The 20,108-nt window shown below is 50.3% G+C and overlaps 1 protein-coding gene across 14 annotated transcripts in view; it reads left to right on the top strand.

The window, feature by feature from the left end:
* The window catches only part of LOC116991594 (transducin-like enhancer protein 3), a 69,390-nt gene that overhangs the window by 34,546 nt on the left and 14,736 nt on the right, over positions 1-20,108 (top strand). For 4 of the 14 annotated variants that reach the window (XM_033050332.1, XM_033050331.1, XM_033050327.1 and 1 more), the window contains exons 7-11: positions 7,565-7,763; positions 10,374-10,390; positions 17,457-17,576; positions 18,552-18,602; positions 19,861-20,013. In XM_033050332.1, coding sequence (XP_032906223.1) covers positions 7,565-7,763; positions 10,374-10,390; positions 17,457-17,576; positions 18,552-18,602; positions 19,861-20,013 — 540 coding nt within the window. Of the gene's footprint in view, positions 1-4,497; positions 4,528-7,561; positions 7,764-10,373; positions 10,391-17,456; positions 17,577-18,551; positions 18,603-19,860; positions 20,014-20,108 lie in introns of all 14 variants that reach the window. The other 10 variants (XM_033050328.1, XM_033050325.1, XM_033050326.1 and 7 more) reach the window with 4 other exon arrangements.

The following is a 20,108-nucleotide window of genomic DNA, read 5'->3' as shown; positions in this document are numbered from 1 at the left end:
ATGTCCCTGGGCCAGTTGGATCACGCATCAGCCCAGTAGATAAACTACCGCGACACTGTACGAAACCGAGACTGAAATCTGTTGTAGAGTGCTTTTTATCTTGTTTGCTACAGTTGTGCTTGAGTTATTTGGTCCACGTTGTTAGACTTTAGAGATACAGCATGGAGACGGGACCTTCGACCCACTGAGTCCGATCCGACCAGCGATCACCCCATACTCTAGCACTATCCTGTACGCTTGGGACAGTTTACAATTTTTTAACCCAGGCCAGTTAACCTACAAACCCGCACGTCTTTGGAGTGTGGGAGGAATCCAGAGCAAGTTGTCACAGGGAGAACATACAAACGCTGTATAGACAACACCCGCAGTCAAACCCAGGTCTCAGGCGCAGTAAGGTGGCAACTCTGATTGTGCCGCCTGAATGAAGTTAATTTCTTATAGGAAGGAACTGCAGATTCTGGTTTAAACCGAAGATAGACACAAAATGCTGGTGTAACTCAGCGGGACAGGCAGCATCTCTGGAGAGAAGGAATGGGTGACGTTTCGGGTCGAGACCCTTCTTCAGACTGAGTCTATAAGTGAATTAATTTCTTGTTGGTGTGTGTTGCGAATCTGAATTCTTGTTCGAGCCTCGGCCCATTCCATTCTCCTTGGCTGGGCACTGGGCCCAGTTGACTCTAGTTATGATTCCACGGGCTTGCACTGCAGATGGCCCGAGACTGTGGCTAGATTTCCTCAGGACAGGCTGCGAGATTCCACTATTTTAATTCGGGGGGGGGTAGTTGGCGACATTTTTCCCAGTCGCCTGCTGCAGTTTTTTTTGGTTGGATGGTTTGGAAAGTACGGAGTGTTGTGGAGAGGGCCTCTTTCAGTCGCCCCTTCCCCGACTCCTATGGCTCGGCCTTTCTCCGAAGTGGATCACACCTTTGGCGTGAAATAAGTCACGGGGTGGGGTGTCTGCAATGTGGAACTGTGGAGATTTGATTTCTCTCCCAGGCCACGGAACACAGGCCCGTCGTCAACAACACCGAGTCACATGCCGCCTGCCTGCCTCACACATTGCAGATTAATGAGCCTCTTGTCCGTGCCTCACTTGAGTAAACATCACATGACTGTGTTCTCACTAATGTGTTGCCATTGCCAGTCAAGTGGGCTACGTTATTAGATTAACGTGTGCCAAAGTTCAGCAGATTCCCTGGCTCAATATTTAAACCACCACTTCCCACTATCTTCCCCTTCCCCCACCTACCTCCCTGGTTGATACTTTTCCTTCCTCTCTGGGAAGCTGGGATATGCTGCTCCTGGGCTTCCACCTGTGTGAGGAAGGGTCCCGACCCAAAACGTCGCCTGTCCATTTCTGATACTGCCTGACCCACTGTGTTCCTCCAGCGTTATGTTTCACTCGAGGCTCTAGCTCCCGTGGTCTCTTGTGTCTTCCTTCCAACACATTTTGCACAGCTTGCTGTCTGACTAAAGAAATGTATTTTTGTCTCCTTCCTGAAGGAACGTCCTTCAATTCTGAGGCTATGACCTCTAGTCCAAGACTCTCCCACTAGTGGCAACATCCTCTCCGCATTCACCCTATCCAAGCCTTTCACTATTCGGTACGTTTCAATGAGGTCCCCCCTCATTCTTCGAAACTCCAGCAAGTATAAGCCCAGTGTGGTCATTGTAAGTTAACCCACTCATTCCTGAGATCATTCTTGTAAACCTCCTCTGGACCCTCTCCAGGGCCAGCAAATCCTTCCTCAGATGTGGTGCCCAAAATTGCTCACAATATTCCAAATGCAGCCTTACCAGCGCCTTATAGAGCCTCAGTATTACATCCCTATTTGTAGTATTCTAGCCCTCTTGAAATAGATGCTAGCATTGTGTTTGACTTATTTACTACCAATTTGACTTGCAGATTAACATTTTGGAAATCCTGCACCGATTTTGGGATTTTCTCCCCTTTTAGACAATAGCCTATGTCTTTGTTCCTTCTACCAAAATGCCTGACTCCACACTCTGCTACACTATATTCCATCTCATGGAAGTCACCAGTGTGATAAGGAAAAAAAAACAGTTGAGTGTTTATTCGCATGAGCAGTAATGTAGAACTCATTCCCACTGGATGGGGCAATTACTGCTGATGGTCTTGAGGGGAAATCAGGTTGACACCAGGGAGAAAGAAGGAGGAATTGGAGGAAGAGCTTGTGACTCCTGGAGCGTAAACTGTGACGTTGCATCAGATCATTTTCCAGTGAAGCACCGTTGGGATCTCTCTGCATTCAGTCCCGCGCGGGGAGGTTGGGATGAGAGGCTCAGCTCCTGACCTGACGTCTATTCTCTGGTTCCTAGACCCCAGGAAGCTTCAGGATGGCTCTATTTGGCCGAATGACCTACTTTTGTGTTCTATCAGAATATGGCGGTGCTGGCTCGAAGGGCCGAATGGCCTACTCCTGCACCTATTGTCTAATATAAGCCAGGAGTTGGCCATTTGTCGACTGCTCTGCCATTCCTGGTTGACCTACTCCCCTCAGTGCCATTTTCCTGCACTTTATTTCCATCCCCCTTAAAAGCTATTGAGCTATCTTGACTGTACTGGGTGCCTGATCTCCACGGCTCCCTTGGGTAGAGTACTCCAAAGATACCCACCTACCGGCTCAAGAAAAGTCTTCATCGCTCCAGCTTGGCCGTCCACGTACACTGAAGAAGGGTCTCGACCCCAAACATCACCCATTCCTTCTCTCCGGAGATGCTGCCTGTCACTCTGACTTCCACCAGCGTTTTGTCTATCTTCGGTTTAAACCAGCATCGGCAGTTCCATCCCACACAGACACTGAGACCCTGGTTCCGGGGGCACCCCATCTCTCCCCCCCCCCCTCCCCAAGCCCCGTATTTCAATAGTGTATCGTCTCGTTCTTTTAAACTTGCAGAGACTGGGTCAATTCTCTACGTAGCTGGGTGCTAGAGAGGAGGCTGGCATGATATGACAGTCACTTGGTCGGTGCATTGGGGGGGGACTTGAGAGCCTGAGTTGGTTGCATGTGTTTGGCTGCTCCAGGCTACTGGACCCTGGCTGATCCATGCTGCTCGTGGACCCTGACATGGACACCACTGGAGGGGAGCATGCTCCTGGTGTGAGGACGACACTCCAAATGCCACACAGTGTTAGACACGCTGTCCTTCAGGCCTGCATGCAACCAACGCCTACCTGTGTTAGACACGCTGTCCTTCAGGTCTGCATGCAACCAACGCCTACCTGCCTCTTAATGCGTGGTGCAGTGTTTCAAAGAAGAGCAATTCAGTGTCCTGCCCAATATTTATCTGTCAAACCACTACTATTGAGAAACAGTTGCTGTCTTTACTGTTGTTTTAATGAGAGTGTACTGTGCAGAGGAAATATGTCAGAAGGAACTGCAGATGCTGGTTCACACAATAGATGACACAGTGCTGGAGTAACCTGGGTCAGGTAGGCATAGATGACATTTTGGGTTCAGACCCTACTGGTATGAAGAAGGGTCTCGACCCAAAACGTCACCTATTCCTTTTCTCCAGAGATGCTGCCTGACCTGAGTTACTCCAGCATTTGGTGTCTATCTGGTTTACTGTGCAGAGATAGGTAGAGTGGGGAACACGCTACCAATGTCCGCAAATATTTCCCAATGAATAAGGCAGTTCTAACATCCTTCAGATCAAGCACGGCACCTAGTTTCCCCCAAACCCCTGATGCCTGGAGCTCTGAGTGAGTGTGTGGAGCATTTGCATGATCGCATGGGGAAGGGACCCATCATCCAGCAGCTTGGCACCTCGAGGTGCCATCATCTGAGGCGGAATGGCCAACCACTTACACGTAGACCCACGGGCATTTTGGGGAAGTTCTCTTGTGGGCTGCTTTGGCTGCTGAGTCTATGGAGGGTGGTCTTATGGGCTCTGATCCCGAGTGCAGCTTGCAGGGACCATCTAGTGGCCACTGGACTAAGAGCGACAGACGAGGACAATGTGTGGGCGCGAGTGCTGGAGATGGAAGTGAAGCGATGCAGGAGGTGAATCACCAGAGTGGTGAATCTGTGGAATTCATTGGCTGTGGAGGCCATGTCAATGGATAATTTTAAGGCAGAGATTGACTGATTCTTGATTAGTACGGGTATCAGGGGTGTTGGGGAGAAGGCAGGAGAATGGGATTAAGAGGGAAAGATAGGTCAACCATGATTGAATGGCGGAGTTGATTCGATGGGCCGAATGGCCTAATTCTGCTCCGTTACGAACATGAATGGAACCCTTTGGAGCCGTGTGTCACCATTGCTGCTCCATCGAGTGTTGGAGACCCAATCTCTGTCCGAGGGAGAAATTAAATTGAACGCTTTGATTTTTCAATGACTACGTGTTAAGTGTCTCACTTGTCTTTGTTTTAATGGGTCAAGTGTTTTTAATTGGGAGGGCAAAGGGATGGTGGCGGGGGGAGTTGAGTTTTAATAATGTAACATCTGAAATCTTTTCTCTTTTCATTCCCAGCAGCACCACGCTATGTACCCACCTCTCATGGTTAGTCCCTCCCTCCTAAACACGTTAACTTTCTCTCGCTTTCTCTCTCTATGCTCTCTATCTCTCTCTTTCTCGCTCTCTCTCTCTATCTCGCTCTCTCTCTCGCTCTCTCTATCTCTCTCTCTATCTCTCTCTCTCACTCTCTCTATCTCTCTCTCTCTCTATCTCTCTCTCTCTATCTCTCTCTATCTATCTCTCTCTCTATCTCTCTCTATCTATCTATCTCTCTCTATCTATCTCTCTCTATCTATCTCTCTCTCTCTATCTCTCTCTCTCTATCTCTCTCTATCTCTCTCTCTCTCTCTCTATATCTCTCTATCTATCTCTCTCTATCTATCTCTCTCTCTCTATCTCTCTCTCTCTCTATCTCTCGATTCTATCTCTCTCTCGCTCGCTCTCTCTCGCTATCTCCCTCTCTCTCTATCTCTCTCTCTCTCGCTCTCTCTCGCTCTCTCTCACTTTCTCTCTCTCTCTCTCACTTTCTCTATCTCTCTCTCTCGTGTCTCCAGCATGCCACCCGTGTGATCCGCTGCTTCTGTGCACCAGGCGAGCATGCGCGCCCGTCTTGCCGCTTATGCTGAAGTCCCTCGGCCAACACTCCACACTCCTGCCCTGTACTTCCCCGAAAACTCCCCCCCCCCCCCCCCGTGCCAGTTGCATGGGGCTGCATCAGCTGCCCAGTCAATCGAGGATGCCATCCGCTGTTCTTACTCTGAACACTGAACCGTTTGGGTTTGAACCCTTTTCCTCTCCCCCCCCCCCCCCCCCCCCCCCCCCCCCTCCAGACCCGCCCCCACTCTTCCCGGTTTAATCGATCAGAATCAAAGGACAAAGCAAACGGGAAGATCTCGGCTCTGATCCCATTCCCTGTCCTTGTATCGGGATATAATCCATGTCCTGGGATTGTGCTGTAGGGTTTAGTGCTCTTGTTCTCGAAGCCAGGATATTAGAGGTGTGTGTGTGTGAGTGTGAGTGAGTGTGTGTGTGTGTGTGAGTGTGCTGTTCTGGGGGCAACTCTCCAAGCAACGGGCCTGGGGTGTGAGTTGTGAGTGTATATCTCCTGCTGTCCATTGTCCCTGCACTTCTCTGGGCTGCTTCCTGGTTTGCTTCCTGTCACATGTCTCTGCATCTTGTGTCTATTTTTGTCTGCGATGTTTTGGAGAGGGTCCCTAATTCAGGTCCGGCTGAGGGGAGCTCAGCAGTGTGCATGCCTTCATCACCCAAGAGAAGGTTAGCCCAACTACCTTTGTCCCTTTGCATATTAATGAGATTCCAAGTGAACCGCTGGGTCAGTGGAGGCACTGTGGACAGAATGTGTTGCACAGTAACCGTGTGCCTGCTGTAATAAAACAGCCAATCACACAGTGACTGACAGGAACAGCCCAATATTCCACAGCAAACCAATCCCATAAGCCTTCCTGGACCCATGAGATGTCAGCGTTCACTGCCACTTCCATTGGGAATGAGAAACCTGGTTGCAAGTTAATGTGACCAGAGGCGGCACGGTAGAGTTGCTACCTCACAGCGCCAGAGACCCGGGTTCGATCCCGACTACGGGTGCTGTCTGTACGGAGTTTCTACATTCTCCCTGTGACCGTGTGGGTTTTCCCCAGGTGCTCCAGATTTCTCCCACTCTCCAAACACGTGCAGGTTTGTAGGTTAATTGGCTTGGGTAAGAATTGTAAATAGTTCCTCGTGTGTGGGATAGTGTCAGTGTACGGTGTGATCGCTGGTCGGTGCGGACCCCTTGGGCCGGAGGGCCTGTTTCCGCACTGTACCTGTAAACTAAACTACATTTACAAGACTGAAGGTGTAATAATCCCAGCGGATGCCTCGATGCCCAGCATTTACTGCTGATGCACCGGCACAACCTCCCCAGTGTTAAATCAGGACATTATTTTTTACTCTTCATTTGTGTTGGCTGGAGCTGTGTTGCAGTGAATCCTGTGTCATTGTCTGCTCGTTGTGCCTTTAATCCAGTCTCTGCTTAGACCTTTTTTTTTTTGCCAAGACATCTATTTCAGTGTTGTGTGTGTGTCTGAATTCTGTTGGACATCGGTGTAACAACAAGCCGACCAAGGGGGCTCTTGGAGCTGGGGTGTGGGTCAGTGGGGAAGGTCAAAGTTGTTGCTTCATGTGGTGCGTGGAGCTGGTTAGGCCCCAGTGCGTCCGTTTCCCAAATCCTTCCCTCAATTGCACCATTCCCATCCATTTACCAGCAGCCCTCACAGTTCCTCCCCCTCCTTGCCCTCCACCTCCTTCCCCTCCCCCTCCTTCCCATCCCCCACCTTCCCCTCCCCCACCTTCCCCTCCCCCACCTTCCCCTCCCCCACCTTCCCCTCCCTCACCTCCCCCTCCCCCACCTCCCCCTCCCCCACCTTCCCCTCCCCCACCTTCCCCTCCCCCACCTTCCCCTCCCCCACCTTCCCCTCCCCCACCTTCCCCTCCCCCACCTTCCCCTCCCCCACCTTCCCCTCCCCCTCCTTCCCCTCCCCCACCTTCCCCTCCCCCACCTTCCCCGCCCCCACCTTCCCCGCCCCCACCTTCCCCTCCCCCACCTTCCCCTCCCCCTCCTTCCCCTCCCCCGACCCTCACCCTCCCCCTCCCCCTCCCTCCCTCCCCCTCCCCCCCTCTTCCTTCCCCTCCCCCCACCTTCCTCTCCCCCCCCCCACCCCCTTGATCAAAGAGCAGCCCCAGCTATCAGCTGTTTGTGCAAGGTGTTCTATGCTTTACAATTCCAAGTTTGATCTATAAATCTGAGCTGAATTATTAACCTTTCCTTCTGGAATTTTCGCTCTTCTCTAGCAGGGCACCACTGTGTGAGATCTGTTTCCGTGTTAATGATCCTCCACAAATTTCTCAGTTTTCTTGTTCTCTCTCCCTCTCTCCTCTCCCCCCCCCCCCCCCCCTCCCCCCAACTCCCACCCTCCTTCTTCTCACCTCCATCGCTCTTGTTGCTCTGCATTTCCCCCTGATTTTTCCCTCCTGGTTTTTCCTTCCCATCACATGTGGCATTGATTTTTTTTCTCCACAGCAGCAGCAGCTCCAGGCCCAGCACCTCTCCCACGCCCACGCTCCTGTCCAAATGCCGCCCCACCCCTCGGGCCTGCAGCCGCCCGGCATCGCCCCCGTCTCCGGCAGTGCCGCGGGGCTGTTGGCTCTCTCCGGTGCACTGGGCAGCCAGGCCCAGCTGCTGGTGAAGGACGAGAAGAACCATCACGAGCTGGACCACAGAGGTGAGCAGGGCCGGGGGCAATGGGCGAAGGTGTGGTCCCACCAGTGAGGTCTATCCTCTCTCAGGTCACAGGCTATCCCTGCGGCCTGCTCATGTGTTGGTAATGCAGCAAAAGAAAAGGCACCTTTTATGTAGGAAGGAACTGCAGATGCTGGTTTGCACCAAAGATAGACACAAATTACTGGAGTAACTCAGTGGGGCAGGCGGCAACTCTAGATATAAGGGATAGGTGACGTTTCGGGTCGAGGCCCTTCAGACTCTGACTGAGAGTCGGGGGAGGAGGAGACTAGAGGCATGAAAAGGTTTGTTTCCTCTCCATATCCCAAAGGCACATTCAAAGGATGTGCTGGTGCCTGCCATAACTAACTGTCAGGTGTGGAGAGAATGGAATTGCAGGATTAATGGGAAGGAGAGAGGGGACTGGAATCATTGGTTTTGCTTCCTTGACAGCTTGCATGGACTTGAGGTGCTGAATGGCCTGCTGGGCTATGATTTGCCAATCTCCAAATTGGCTTGGAGTTTATAGAAATTAAAAACAATCTGTTCGAGACTTTAGGAACAAAAGCCCAGGGGGAAGATTGTGGTGGAAAGTTTATTTTTCATTGTTAGTTGGTTTTCAAACCCAAAATTGAAGAGTGGTGCAAGAGGTTCAGTAGTAAAGAAAGCAAACTCAATGCTGGCATTTATTTCAAGGGGGCTTGTATACAAAAACAGGGATGTAATGCTGAACTGAACTGAACTTTATTTATAGAGCACTTTAAAAACCACCACTGTTGCAACAAAGTGCTGTACATGACTAATCATAAACATAAAACAAAACAATAAAAACATTAAAAGACAGTAAAAGCAATAAAAAACAATAATAGAAACACTAAAACAAGAGCAAAGTCTCATGCAGGGGCGAAAGCCAAGGAATAGAAAAGGGTTTTAAGACTAGTTTTGAAAATGGACAGTGAAGGGGCCTGTGTAATGTGCAAAGGTAGAGTGTTCCATAATGTCGGAGCAGCAACAGAGAAGGCTCTATCCCTTCCGCTTAGATCAGGAGCAGCTGATCAGCTGACCTGAGGCACCGAGCAGGAGCGTAGGGATGAAGCAGCTCAGAGAGGTAAGGCGGGGCGAGATCATTTAAAGATTTAAAAACAAATAAAATAATCTTAAAAGGAACTCTAAAGTACACAGGCAGCCAGTGGAGGGAGGCCAGAATAGGCGTTATGTGCTCCCTCTTACGTGTTCCAGTTAAAAGGCGAGCAGCAGCATTCTGAACCAACTGGAGACGTGCAAGGGAAGATTGGCTAACTCCAAAATAAAGTGTGTTACAGTAATCCAGCCGAGATGTAATGAAGGCATGGATTACTGTTTCAAAATGTTGTCGTTCAAGAATGGGCTTCACCTTTGCCAGCTGCCTTAAATGAAAGAAGCTGGACTTAACTACCGCGCCTATTTGACGATCTAATTTAAAATCACTGTCCATCTTAAAACCCAAGTTTAAAACTATTGGCTTCACATACAGTGCCAAGGGACCCAAGTCAACAGGGGGAGGTTCACGGGAGCCATTGGGACCAAACACTATCACTTCTGTTTTCTTTTCATTAAAATATAAAAAGTTTAGGGTCATCCAGGATTTAATGTCATCAGGACATAACAGAAGTGGTTTGACTGAGGCCCTATAAGGCGCTGGTAAGGCCGCATTTGGAATATTGTGAGCAATTTTGGGCACAATATCCGAGGAAGGATGTGCTGGCTCTGGAGAGGATCCAGAGGAGGTTTACAAGAATGATCCCAGGAATGAGTAGGTTAACATATGATGAGCGTTTTTCGGCACTGGGCCTGTACTCGCTGGAGTTTAGAAGGATGAGGGGGGAACCTAATTGAAACATACAGAATAGTGAAAGGCTTGGATAGGGTGGATGTAGAGAGGATGTTTTCACTAGTGGGAGAGTCTAGGACAAGAGGTCATAGCCTTAGAATTAAAGGATGTTCTTTCAGGAAGGAGATGTGGAGAAATTTCTTTAGTCGGAGGGTGGTGAATTTGTGGAATTATTTGCCAAGTCAGTGGATATTTTAAAGGCAGAGATAGATGGATTCTTGATTAGTACATGTGTCAGAGGTTACGGGGAGAAGGCAGGAGAATGGGGTTAGTAGGGAGAGATAGATCAGCCATGATTGAATGGCGGAGTAGACTTGATGGGCCGAATGGCATAATTCTACTTCAATACAATACAATACAATTCAATTTATTGTCTTTTGAACCCCTTGAGGTCCAAACGAAATGTCATTTCTGCAGCCATACATTACAAAACAAAAAGACCCGAGACACAACACAGTTTATCGCTTATGATCATTTCCCCCCCCGCCCGTGAAGAATTATCCAATTGGATAGTCTTCATTTTCTGATAGGCTGAGGGATGCGAGTCCACTGGGAGGATGAGCCAATGACAGGTCGTGTGGTCTCATCTGTGAATGCTAATTGGAGTTGGCCCCACTATTGGTTGCATGACATGATGTGTTTTGTTGCGTTTGACAATTCTAACCGCTGCTTTTTTTTTTTTAATCCTTTCCTCCCGCCAATGGCTGATGCTGCCGCACCTATCTCACTCACCTGCTCTCCCAGAGAGGGACTCGGGCGTGGTAAGTGTTAATCCCCTCATCGTCTTGTGATGATTGGCATTGTCGTGAATGTTTCAGCGTGGACTCAACTCCTGGTCTCCTCACTGCGCCCTCCTCCCAGCAACTCATTGTCACCAAAATAACACCACGCACATGCACACAGGCCCTGAGACACACCCCTTCAGTCAAGGAGCTTTGTAGAGTTTCCCCAACTGCATCTCAAATTCCACAAGATCCAACAATGTGTCCTGTTCACAGTGCCAGAATAACTAACTCAGCAGGTCAAGCAACATCTCCGAAGAACATGCACAGGTAACATTTCCATTCAGGACTCTACCTCAGACTGCTGCCTGAGTTACTCCAGCACATTGTGTCTTTTATTTGTAAACCACCTGATGTTCCTTGTTTCTATTGGGTCGATGGATCCTTGGTTCCCCTGGATTAGGAGTCGGAGACCATTTGCTTCTGTGCAGGGAAGATTGGTTTAGTTTTGACATTATGCTGCTGGTTTTGGTAATGACGAATGATGCATGACAAAAAATGAACATTGTGGTGAGCCTGGGTTAATAGACTTGCTGTGGTTTAAATGTCCAGTTGGAGCTTGTGTTAGAATTGGCATTTTGTTCTCTGGTGGTGGTTTGTGCTGAATGGTATTGACGTTTGGCAGATGAAGCCGTGTTGTTGTGAGTGGGGATGGCGTTGAGTGAGTGGTGCACTCTAGGCGTGGTCGGCGAGCTTGGCCACGACCGCTCATGGGTTGATGAGTGCATTGATGAGCTGTGACGGGCGCACCTTCACTGAGCTGGAGCCACTCTATGGAAACCACAGATGCCTGTTTGTGGCATCTATCACTGTTTTGGGTAATACGCCCCCCCCTCCTGTGCCCCAGCTGGACTCTCATCCATTTCTCTCCCCCTGCTCCTACATCATTCCTCTTGCTTCACAATTTGCGTCTCTTCAATTCCCCTCCTGCTTTTATCTGTGTTCCAACCATCTAAACCTCTCTAAATCACCCTTGCCTGTGTTCACCTATTACTGCTGTCCTTTGTCCTGCCCATCCTCTCTTCAAGCTTTCTCCCCCCCCCACCACTCCTCCCCCACTACACCTACAATCCATCTTAGGAAGGGTCTGGATCCAAACGTCATGTATCCATGTTCTCCAGGGATGCTGTCTGAAGAAGGGTTCCAACCCGAAACGTCACCTATTTTTAATCCAGAGATGCTGCCTTTTGTGTCTATGTTGTTCGACTTGCTGAATTACTCCAGTGCTTTGTGTCCTTTTGTGTGAACCAGCATCTGCAGTTCCTTGGGGCTTGCTGGTTTATCTGGAAGGCCTGCTATTACCCAGCCCAGGTCGGAGTTGGCACGGGCGCTGAGTGGGTTGTGGACAATTCTTCGATCAAAGCCAATGGTGGACGTGTACAGGCAAAAAGAGGGGGAGGGGGGGGGGGGAATGAATTGGCTTGTGCTCAATGGGTGAGGCAATGACTGGGGACAGGAAGATGAAGGCATCTCTTTGGGTCACTCACACCTCAGAGTAAGAACCAATGGTTGAACACATTGACCTGACCTTCCCTTTGCCTCCTATTCACTGGATGGAGCCTCTGCTTGCACAGAAGCTTCCTAGTTTGGTGAGTGATACAGTGTGGAAACAGGCCCTTCGGCCCAACTTGCCCACACTGGCTTTAAAGAAAGGGGTGTTGTGCTGGACTTCAGCCATGCTTAACTGTAGGCTTCGGGCTAAATAGATCTTTCCATTGTAAGTAAAAACTTTCTTTACTGGGTATTGACACGTGGACTGTGTGTGATTCACCCAACGAGATTGGTGTCTAAAATCTACGGGGTGCCTGTTTCAAATGGATTGTTGCTGGCTGTCCCACATAGATTTCCACCTTTCTGTTTTCTTTCCCCTTTCATACGTCACGTGACGAACATCCTCACCACCTTGGCTCCAGTGCTGCTTTTCTGCGCTTTGCCCAGACGTGACGGCTTGGAGATTAGTGCTGCCCTAATTTCATTAGCGCGAGCTCCAACCAGCGACTGGGGCCGGCTGAGGAGTTGCCTGGCCATTCCATGAACACAAGCGGTGAATTCATGCTTGCCTGCTCATTTGCCGGCTGCCTAAGCCATTTAGAAGGGAGGCTTACAGCCCTCAGCTGCCTTGTACAGCCAGTGCTGGGTTGTGTTTCGTGTGAGCGAGTTCTCTGAATGCACGCAGTCAAGTCTGAAGAAATGAAAATCTCCCCTGTGATTAAGAAGCCATTTTATCCTCGATCAGACGTTGTTATTACCCAGGGGCAACTTGCAGTGTGCATTTGGCCAAAGTTAGTGCAGTATGATGTGGGCCTTTAACTCCTGGCCAGGCTTTCGTTTTCAGCTGATGGTTCAATTTTTCACCAGTTTTCCCTCTAAAACCAGCTCCTTAATGTCGTGTAGCTGCCCTGTTGATAACCCATCGACACTTTGTATATATGTCTCTAATGTCCGTTTCCCCAATATCAATACAGTGGCACAGCAGGTAGAGCTGCTGCACACAGAACCAGTCAGGTGGGTTCAATCCTGACCTCAGGGGCTGTCGATGTGGAGTTTGCTTGTTCTTCCTTTAATCCTGTGGGTTTGCGCAGGCCACTTTGGTTCTCTTTCCCAAACCCCCCCCCCCCCCCCCCACACTCCCCCCAGCCCCATCCCAAAGCCGCGTGGGTCAATAGGTGAATTGCCCTTGCCTCTACCATGTAGGCGAGTGGTAGAGTCTGGGGGGAGGTGATGGGAATATGGGGGAACTTGTTTGGAATGGGTGTAAATGGATGGTTAATGGTTGACGTGAACTCGGGCTGAACGGCAGGATTCTGTGTGGTGTGTGTGACTCGATAATTTGATATCGGCCGAATAGGAAGTACGTCAGGATGTTAACCCAAGGGCTTGATCAAAAGAGAAGGTTTCAAGCAGCGTCTTGAAGCGGGGAAGTATTGAGGGTGAATCTCAGCCCTTGGGGTGTGGCCATCTGAAGAAGGGTTCCAACCCAAAACGTCAGCCATCCCTGTTCTCCAGAAAGGCTGAGTTACTCCAGCACTTTGTGTGTGTGTGTGTGTGTGTGTGTGTGTGTGTGTGTGTGTGTCTCTTCAGCAACAACCTAGATGTTTGCTGGTCCCCCTAGTGACTGGTCGACCAGGGAGAGTGAACCATCACTGGGTGGTCATGAAGCTTCAGTCGGGGCAGCAGAAGAATGTTGAGAGACCTCCGTACCTGTTACACACAGCGTGTGGCTCGCTGCTATCCTTGCATCTGCTCGATTATGCAGGAGGGGGGGGGGGGGGGAAAGACTGAGCTTCACCCCTGTGCCCCACTCGCTGCCCGTGTGAATGATTTAAATGGTGGCTGGGTGGAAGGATCATTGGGGAAGGGCGACCAATGAGATCTTGCCTGGAGCACTGGTTCATCCATTGGGACCAGTCAGAACGAGTGTGGAAAGATTGAAGGCAGGGGGGCTTTCTGATCTCTGGTTCTGTTTTTAAATAGGGAGGAAGGAGGAATGGTGTCTGAGAGTGGTCTGATGGTGAGGTTGATCATTGGGAGATGAGGGGGGAGAGTGGTTTGTGTACGACTTGATTCTCTCGATGCTCGGATGGGACCAAGGGAAGGACTGAATAGAGTAAACCCAGCATTTATTATGTTTAAGGTCTGATCAAAAGATGGATGAAGAAGGGTTTCGGCCCGAAACGTTGCCTATTTCCTTAGCTCCATAGATGCTGCTGCACCCGCTGAGTTTCTCCAGCACTTTTGTCTACCTTCGATTTTCCAGCATCTGCGGTTCCTTCTTGAACAAATGATGGATGATGCTTGCCTTGGTTCATGGCCTTTGGTACAGCATGCTCCAAGTGTGTTGATCGGGAGGTTGAAACACTGACCTTGATGTGGGTTTCAGCGTTCCAGGCTTGGACACTAAGTGGTGCTGCCTTTGTGCTTCAGCTGCGGAGAGTGGCTCCAGCAACTCCTGTGGAGCAACGAATGACTCGCAGAGGAATGCGCTGCCGGGCTCAAAACACAAAGTGCTGGAAGAACTCAGCGGGTCAGGCAGCATCTCAGGAGGATAAGGATAGATGATGTTTTGGGTCTGGACCCTTCCTGACGAACGGTGCGCTGTCACATCTGCAGCCACTCTGACGTGTGTAGGGAGGAACTGCAGATGCTGGTTTACACGGAGGATAGACACAAAGTGCTGGAGTAACTCAGCGGGTCAGGCAGAATCTCTAGGGGGGAAAAAAAGGAATAGGCGACTGTCTCGGGTCAAGTCGAGTCTCGACCTGAAACGTCGCATATTCCTTTTCTCCAGTGAAGCTGCCTGACCCGCTGAGTTACTCCAGCATTTTGTGTGTAACCACTCTAAACACTGCCCAACGGTGAGATGGGTGCCGGCTGTGGGAGCCGCTGCCTGATGGGTGTGGGAACATTTTAACTTTGAGCAGCAAGATCCAAATATTTGGTGGGGGGGTTTTTTGGTTTTAAACTTGCATGTGGGAATTGGATAGGGAAAGGAGTGGCTCATTTGTATGCTTTCAGTCCCCCAATTGCTTATCTATCTTTTTCTCACTCCCTTGTTTTTTTCTCCCTCCCTCCCTCCCTCTCCGCCTCTCTTTGTGCACAAACCATGCTTCGGTGCCGAAGGATTTTGGCTATTGTCCACGTGGGGCTGGGACAGCCGCCTTTGTGTGGCTTTTCTGAGCCTTGTTGGTGGGAGGTTGACATTCCAATCAGCTGTGTCCCTGCTTCATATTGATTTCCCAATGTCACGTTGAACAAAGGGCCTTGTTGCAGATCAGTGGGGGAGGGGGGGGGGGGGGCAAGGAAAGCCGACAGCCCTTTAGAACAACAAATGCCCAACTGCTGAACAAAATCTGTCTCCAGTCAACAAACTATATTCACTTCCCAGCAACATAAAAATAAAAATAAACCTCATCAGCGTTTAAGGGAAAGCCTGTAAAAGGCACAGTCTCAATTCATTCATAAAAATGAAAACATTTTTCTTGAGCGTTTTTCTCGAGGAGAGTTCATCATAGCATCAATAATGTTTAGTGAGTTGGCCGTGTGCCCAGGGGGAAGCTGAGTGATCGATTCCTCTCGACGCTTGACATACACTCTGCTATTCTCAGCTTCACTGGCTGGGAAGAAAGGTTTCATTTGACTCGATTGGCACTGAAGAAATAAGAACAGCCCGCAGTGACCCCGTCCACAGGAGGCTTCAATGGCCCTGAAGAACACCGCCATTATTGCCGCTTGGGTCCCACCAGGCTGCTACATTTTGGGGAGTGCAGATGGGGAGACTTTTTTTGTTTGTGTGTGTGTGTGTGTGTGTGTGTGTATATCTCTCTCTCTCTGAATGCGTGTGTGCGTGCGTGCACGTGTGTGTGTGTCTCTGTCTCTCTGTCTCTCTGTCTCTCTGTCTCTCTGTCTCTCTGTCTCTCTGTCTCTCTGTCTCTCTGTCTCTCTGTCTCTCTGTCTCTCTGTCTGTCACACTCTCTCTCTCTCTCTCTCTCTCTCTCTCTCTCTCTCTCTCTCTCATCTGTGTGTACCACTCCCTGTCTCTCTCTTTCTGTGTCTGTCACACTCTCTCTCTCTCTCTCTGTGCTGTGTCTGTCCCTCTCTTTGTGTGTGTGTGTGTGTGTGTGTGTGTGTCGCTCTTTCTTGCTCTCTCGCTCAGTCTCTCTGCCGCCCGAGATATCAGGCTGCCAAGTTCTTTTCACGCCTTTCAGCACGCCGCCTCGCTGTTCCTGCTGAGAGTGCCTTTCAGCACGCTGCCTCGGAGCCTCTGATTCTGTGCCTGTGGCGGTTTGGAAAGAAACGAGCCCGTGTTTCGTGTAAGGCATTGACTGATTAGCAAGTTGTTGGCTTGTGTTCAGCCCCCAGGCTAAAGTCGTCTCTTTTGTGTAGCCGGCTGAGCCGCTTTCTGGGCAGAGTTGAATGGAGGCTGAATGTTGTTGGTTTCAGTACATCCCCCACACACACCCCCTCCCGCCTCCCCCCTCTCCCCGGTTTTAATTGCAGCGTTCAGTGATGAAGGGACACTCCGCCTTCACATCTTGGCCCCTACTTTCAGTAAAGAGCTGAATTGCTTTGAGAAAGGCTCTTGTGTTGGTCGTGGTTGGCAGTTTGATGCTAGCTTTTAATCTCTGGCTAACTCGCCACTTTCAATAAGGGGGGCGGTGGGGGCAGCAATTGGAAATTCTTATTCATAGTAACGTGGGAATATTCTCCTCAGGATACACTTCTGTCCACTCCACTGGCCTCCGGCTGCTCTCTCAAGAGCTTATTCACATACGCAGCCTGTTAGAAGCTCTATTCTACCTAGCCCAGGCTCTAGACTGCATTCTCCTTTAACGAACTGCTCGGCACCTCACCGTCTCTTCCTTGCTCTCCTCCTCCCATCCTCTCTGGCCCAGCTGACTCCAGAGGGAGCGGGTTTTCCCCGGACACGTGTGTACTCCTGATCTAACCGGCTCCCGGTGCAGCATAAACAACGTCGACAATGGAGATCCCAAACAAAGTGGAGACTGCTGCAAACTCTCGGCAGGTCTGTCAGCAGCTGGGGGGAGAGAGACGTTTCGGCCCACTGGCCTTTCATCAGAACACTACAATGACGGCTCTCAATAGACATTTGGTCAGATATATGGATGGGAAAGGTTTAGAGGGATGCAATTAAATGGACACAAAGTGCTGGAGTAACTCAGCGGGTCAGGTAGCATTTCTGGAGAACGTGGATAGGTGACTCCTCTTCCAACTCGAGTTCTCTTTTTGCCAAGTTTCCACTAGAGTCCGTGTGATCCTGACACATACACACACACACACACACACACACACACACACACACACACACACACACACACACACACACACACACACACACACACACACACACACACACACACTGCCCATGGCCCATTGATGGCCGGATGGATTGTCCCTTTGCCAATATTATTTCCCAGAGGGTGGGCTCACTGATATCCGGGCAACCTGGTTCTCCCTCCTCGGGTCGATTGAACCGTGATCACGTGCCTTACCTGCCCCTTATGAGACATCTTCTCTTTCTCCACAGAACAATTCTGTTTCGCCATCAGACAGCCTAAGGCCAAATGAAAGAAACAGCAGGAGTTCCTCTGACTACCTAGACGCCAAGAAACGAAAGGTGGAGGAGAAAGACTCGATGAACAGATATGTAAGTCCTGCTCCCTCGAATCTCTTTGCATGCTTGTGTCTTTTGAAGTGAGGCTGGGTAGATCAATGTGCCACGGATTGTTTAAAAAGACCAGTTGACGTTCTTCAACCGTCAGCTGAGTATCGGTGGGCAATGGCCTCTTGTCTGAGTGGTCCGAAGGTCCTGGGTGCTCATCCCATTCTTGGCAAATGGTCCCGTCCAAAACTGAGGGAGTGCCAGTGTGTAGCCAAGGCCCATTCTGCACCTGGGTGAATGTGAAGCATCACCACTGTCTGTGTCTGTGTCTGTCTCGCCAGGAAGCGAGCAGGCAAGATCATCTCTGACCCCTCTCACCCTGGCCACAAACCCTTTGAATTCCCTCTGGAAGGAGCCTCCGGATTGTCAAAGCTGCCACAGCCAGACATGAACAGGTTTATCCACGAGTAGTTGCTCTATTCAACAGCCAAAAATCTGTAGCCTCCCTTTGATCTGGTATTTTGTTGGTTCAAATGCTTGATCGATGGTGTTTTATCATTAATGTTTTATTATTATTAATGTTTAATGTTTTCTGAGTCATTCATAACTGTCACTATGTCACGTTGTTACTTGTGGGCGGAGCACCAAGGCAAATTCCTTGTATGTGAATACTTGGCCAATAAAATTACTTACTGTTTGTGTTGGTGTGTGTGTGTGTGTGTGTGTGTTTCGGTGTGTGTGTGTTGCGGGGCACCCCTGGTTGTCCTCCATTCATCCTTCAGCCAGAAGCACCTTAGAGACGGCTTGCTTCACTGTTTTTGGTGCGGTGTGCGCAAGCTTGTGGTACGTACGTTTGCCACCGTACCACCAACAGTGAGGTGGTGAGCTCACAAAACCTTTGACTGCCAAGCCCTTCGTGTGGGTAAAGCCGTCTCCAGTTGTGAGGCACTTTGCGCAGTTGCATTAGATGGCGGTGATGTGTTGAGAAGGCCGTTGACTACTAATCGATCTCCTTTCCAGGACAGCGATGGCGATAAGAGCGATGACCTGGTTGTAGATGTTTCCAACGAGGTAAGACCGGGTGCTTGACTACTTCTGCCCAACTTCGGAAACGCTCGGAGTTTAATATCTGTGGCGAGTGGGGTGCTGGAGGTGCTAATGTGACCCAGGTAGACAAAAGTGCTGGAGAAACTCAGCGGGTGCAGCAGCATCTGTGGAGCGAAGGAAATAGGCAACCCTTGGGTTTCGGCCCGAAACGTTGCCTATTTCCTTCGCTCCATAGATGCTGCTGCACCCGCTGAGTTTCTCCGGCACTTTTGTCTACCTTCGACTTTCCAGCATCTGCAGTTCCTTCTTAAACACTAATGTGACCTAATGTGGCTGGTCTCATCCAGTGAATCTTTCTAGCAATCTTCTGGAATCCCACTTGATCTTCCCTTCCCATCCATCCCAAACCTCTCCCACCTCCCCAGCACCAAAACCGACCTGCGACTTGCCAAAGGGTGACGTGGCTTCCAAACTCCACACACAAGGCAAGGTTGATGTTTGAGTGGTGCATTGTGTGAGGTTGTCGTTGGTTCGAGGTGGCTGCTGTTGGCTGGTTTGTTCTGCTGAGGCATCGGGTGAAACGGCAATCGTGCTTTCCTCAGCCACTCCTCCTGAACTGGTGGGAGCAAGTTTCCCTCCAGTCACACACAATCCCTCGCCCTTGATGTCGCTGGTGATCTGGCCCCGTTCGCCAGCACCTTCGCCGGAGCACCTTCGCAACGTGGATCGTAGAGGGTTGAAGTCGGCTTGTGTCCCCCCCCCCCCCCCCCCCCCCGAGGTAATTAGTGGTGGACCTCAAAGCTGGCCTTGTCAGCGATGCCCATGTCCCTTTCATGAAATGGAACCAAGTTCCAGGTTCCAGCCAGCAGCTCCTTCCCCACTGGGGAAAACCAATGCATGTTACTGTAACACTAAAAGCCGCCTTAGAGCTGCTGCCTTACAGCGCTGTAGAGCCGAGTCCTATCCTGACTACGGGTGCTGTCTGTACAGAGTTTGTACTGTCGGTTCTTCCCATGACCAGCATGGGTTTTCTCCGGGTGCTCCGGTTTCCTCCCACACTCCAAAGACGTACAGTATCTGAGGTTAATTGACTTTGGTGAAATTGTAAATTGTTCCTGGTGTGTGTAGGATAGCATTAGCGTGCGGGGATCGCTTGTCGGCGTGGTCTCGGTGGGTCTGCACAGTATCTCTAACAACTAAAATTAAATAATAAATGTATTGGGTTGACTCTGGAGTGTCTGCCCGTTGCCGCCGCTGTTGAGACTTGTCTTTAAACGTTCAGGATCCAGCGACGCCGCGGGTCAGCCCCGTGCACTCGCCCCGGGAGAACGGCCTGGACAAGCCGCGCGGCATCAAGAAGGATGGTCCCAACAGCCCCGCCTCCGTCGCCTCATCCAGCAGTACGCCCTCGTCAAAGACCAAAGAGATGAGCCACGTGAGTCTCCTCGCGGTACAGAGCGATCTGTCTCCACACACCCCCAACAGCGATGGGGGACGCATGCCGCAAGCTTTCGCACGCGCACACGGTAT

This window comes from Amblyraja radiata, chromosome 34 (genome assembly GCF_010909765.2).
Source record: "Amblyraja radiata isolate CabotCenter1 chromosome 34, sAmbRad1.1.pri, whole genome shotgun sequence".
NCBI classification, from domain to species: Eukaryota; Metazoa; Chordata; class Chondrichthyes; order Rajiformes; family Rajidae; genus Amblyraja; species Amblyraja radiata.
This window is presented reverse-complemented; position numbering and strand designations above follow the sequence as displayed.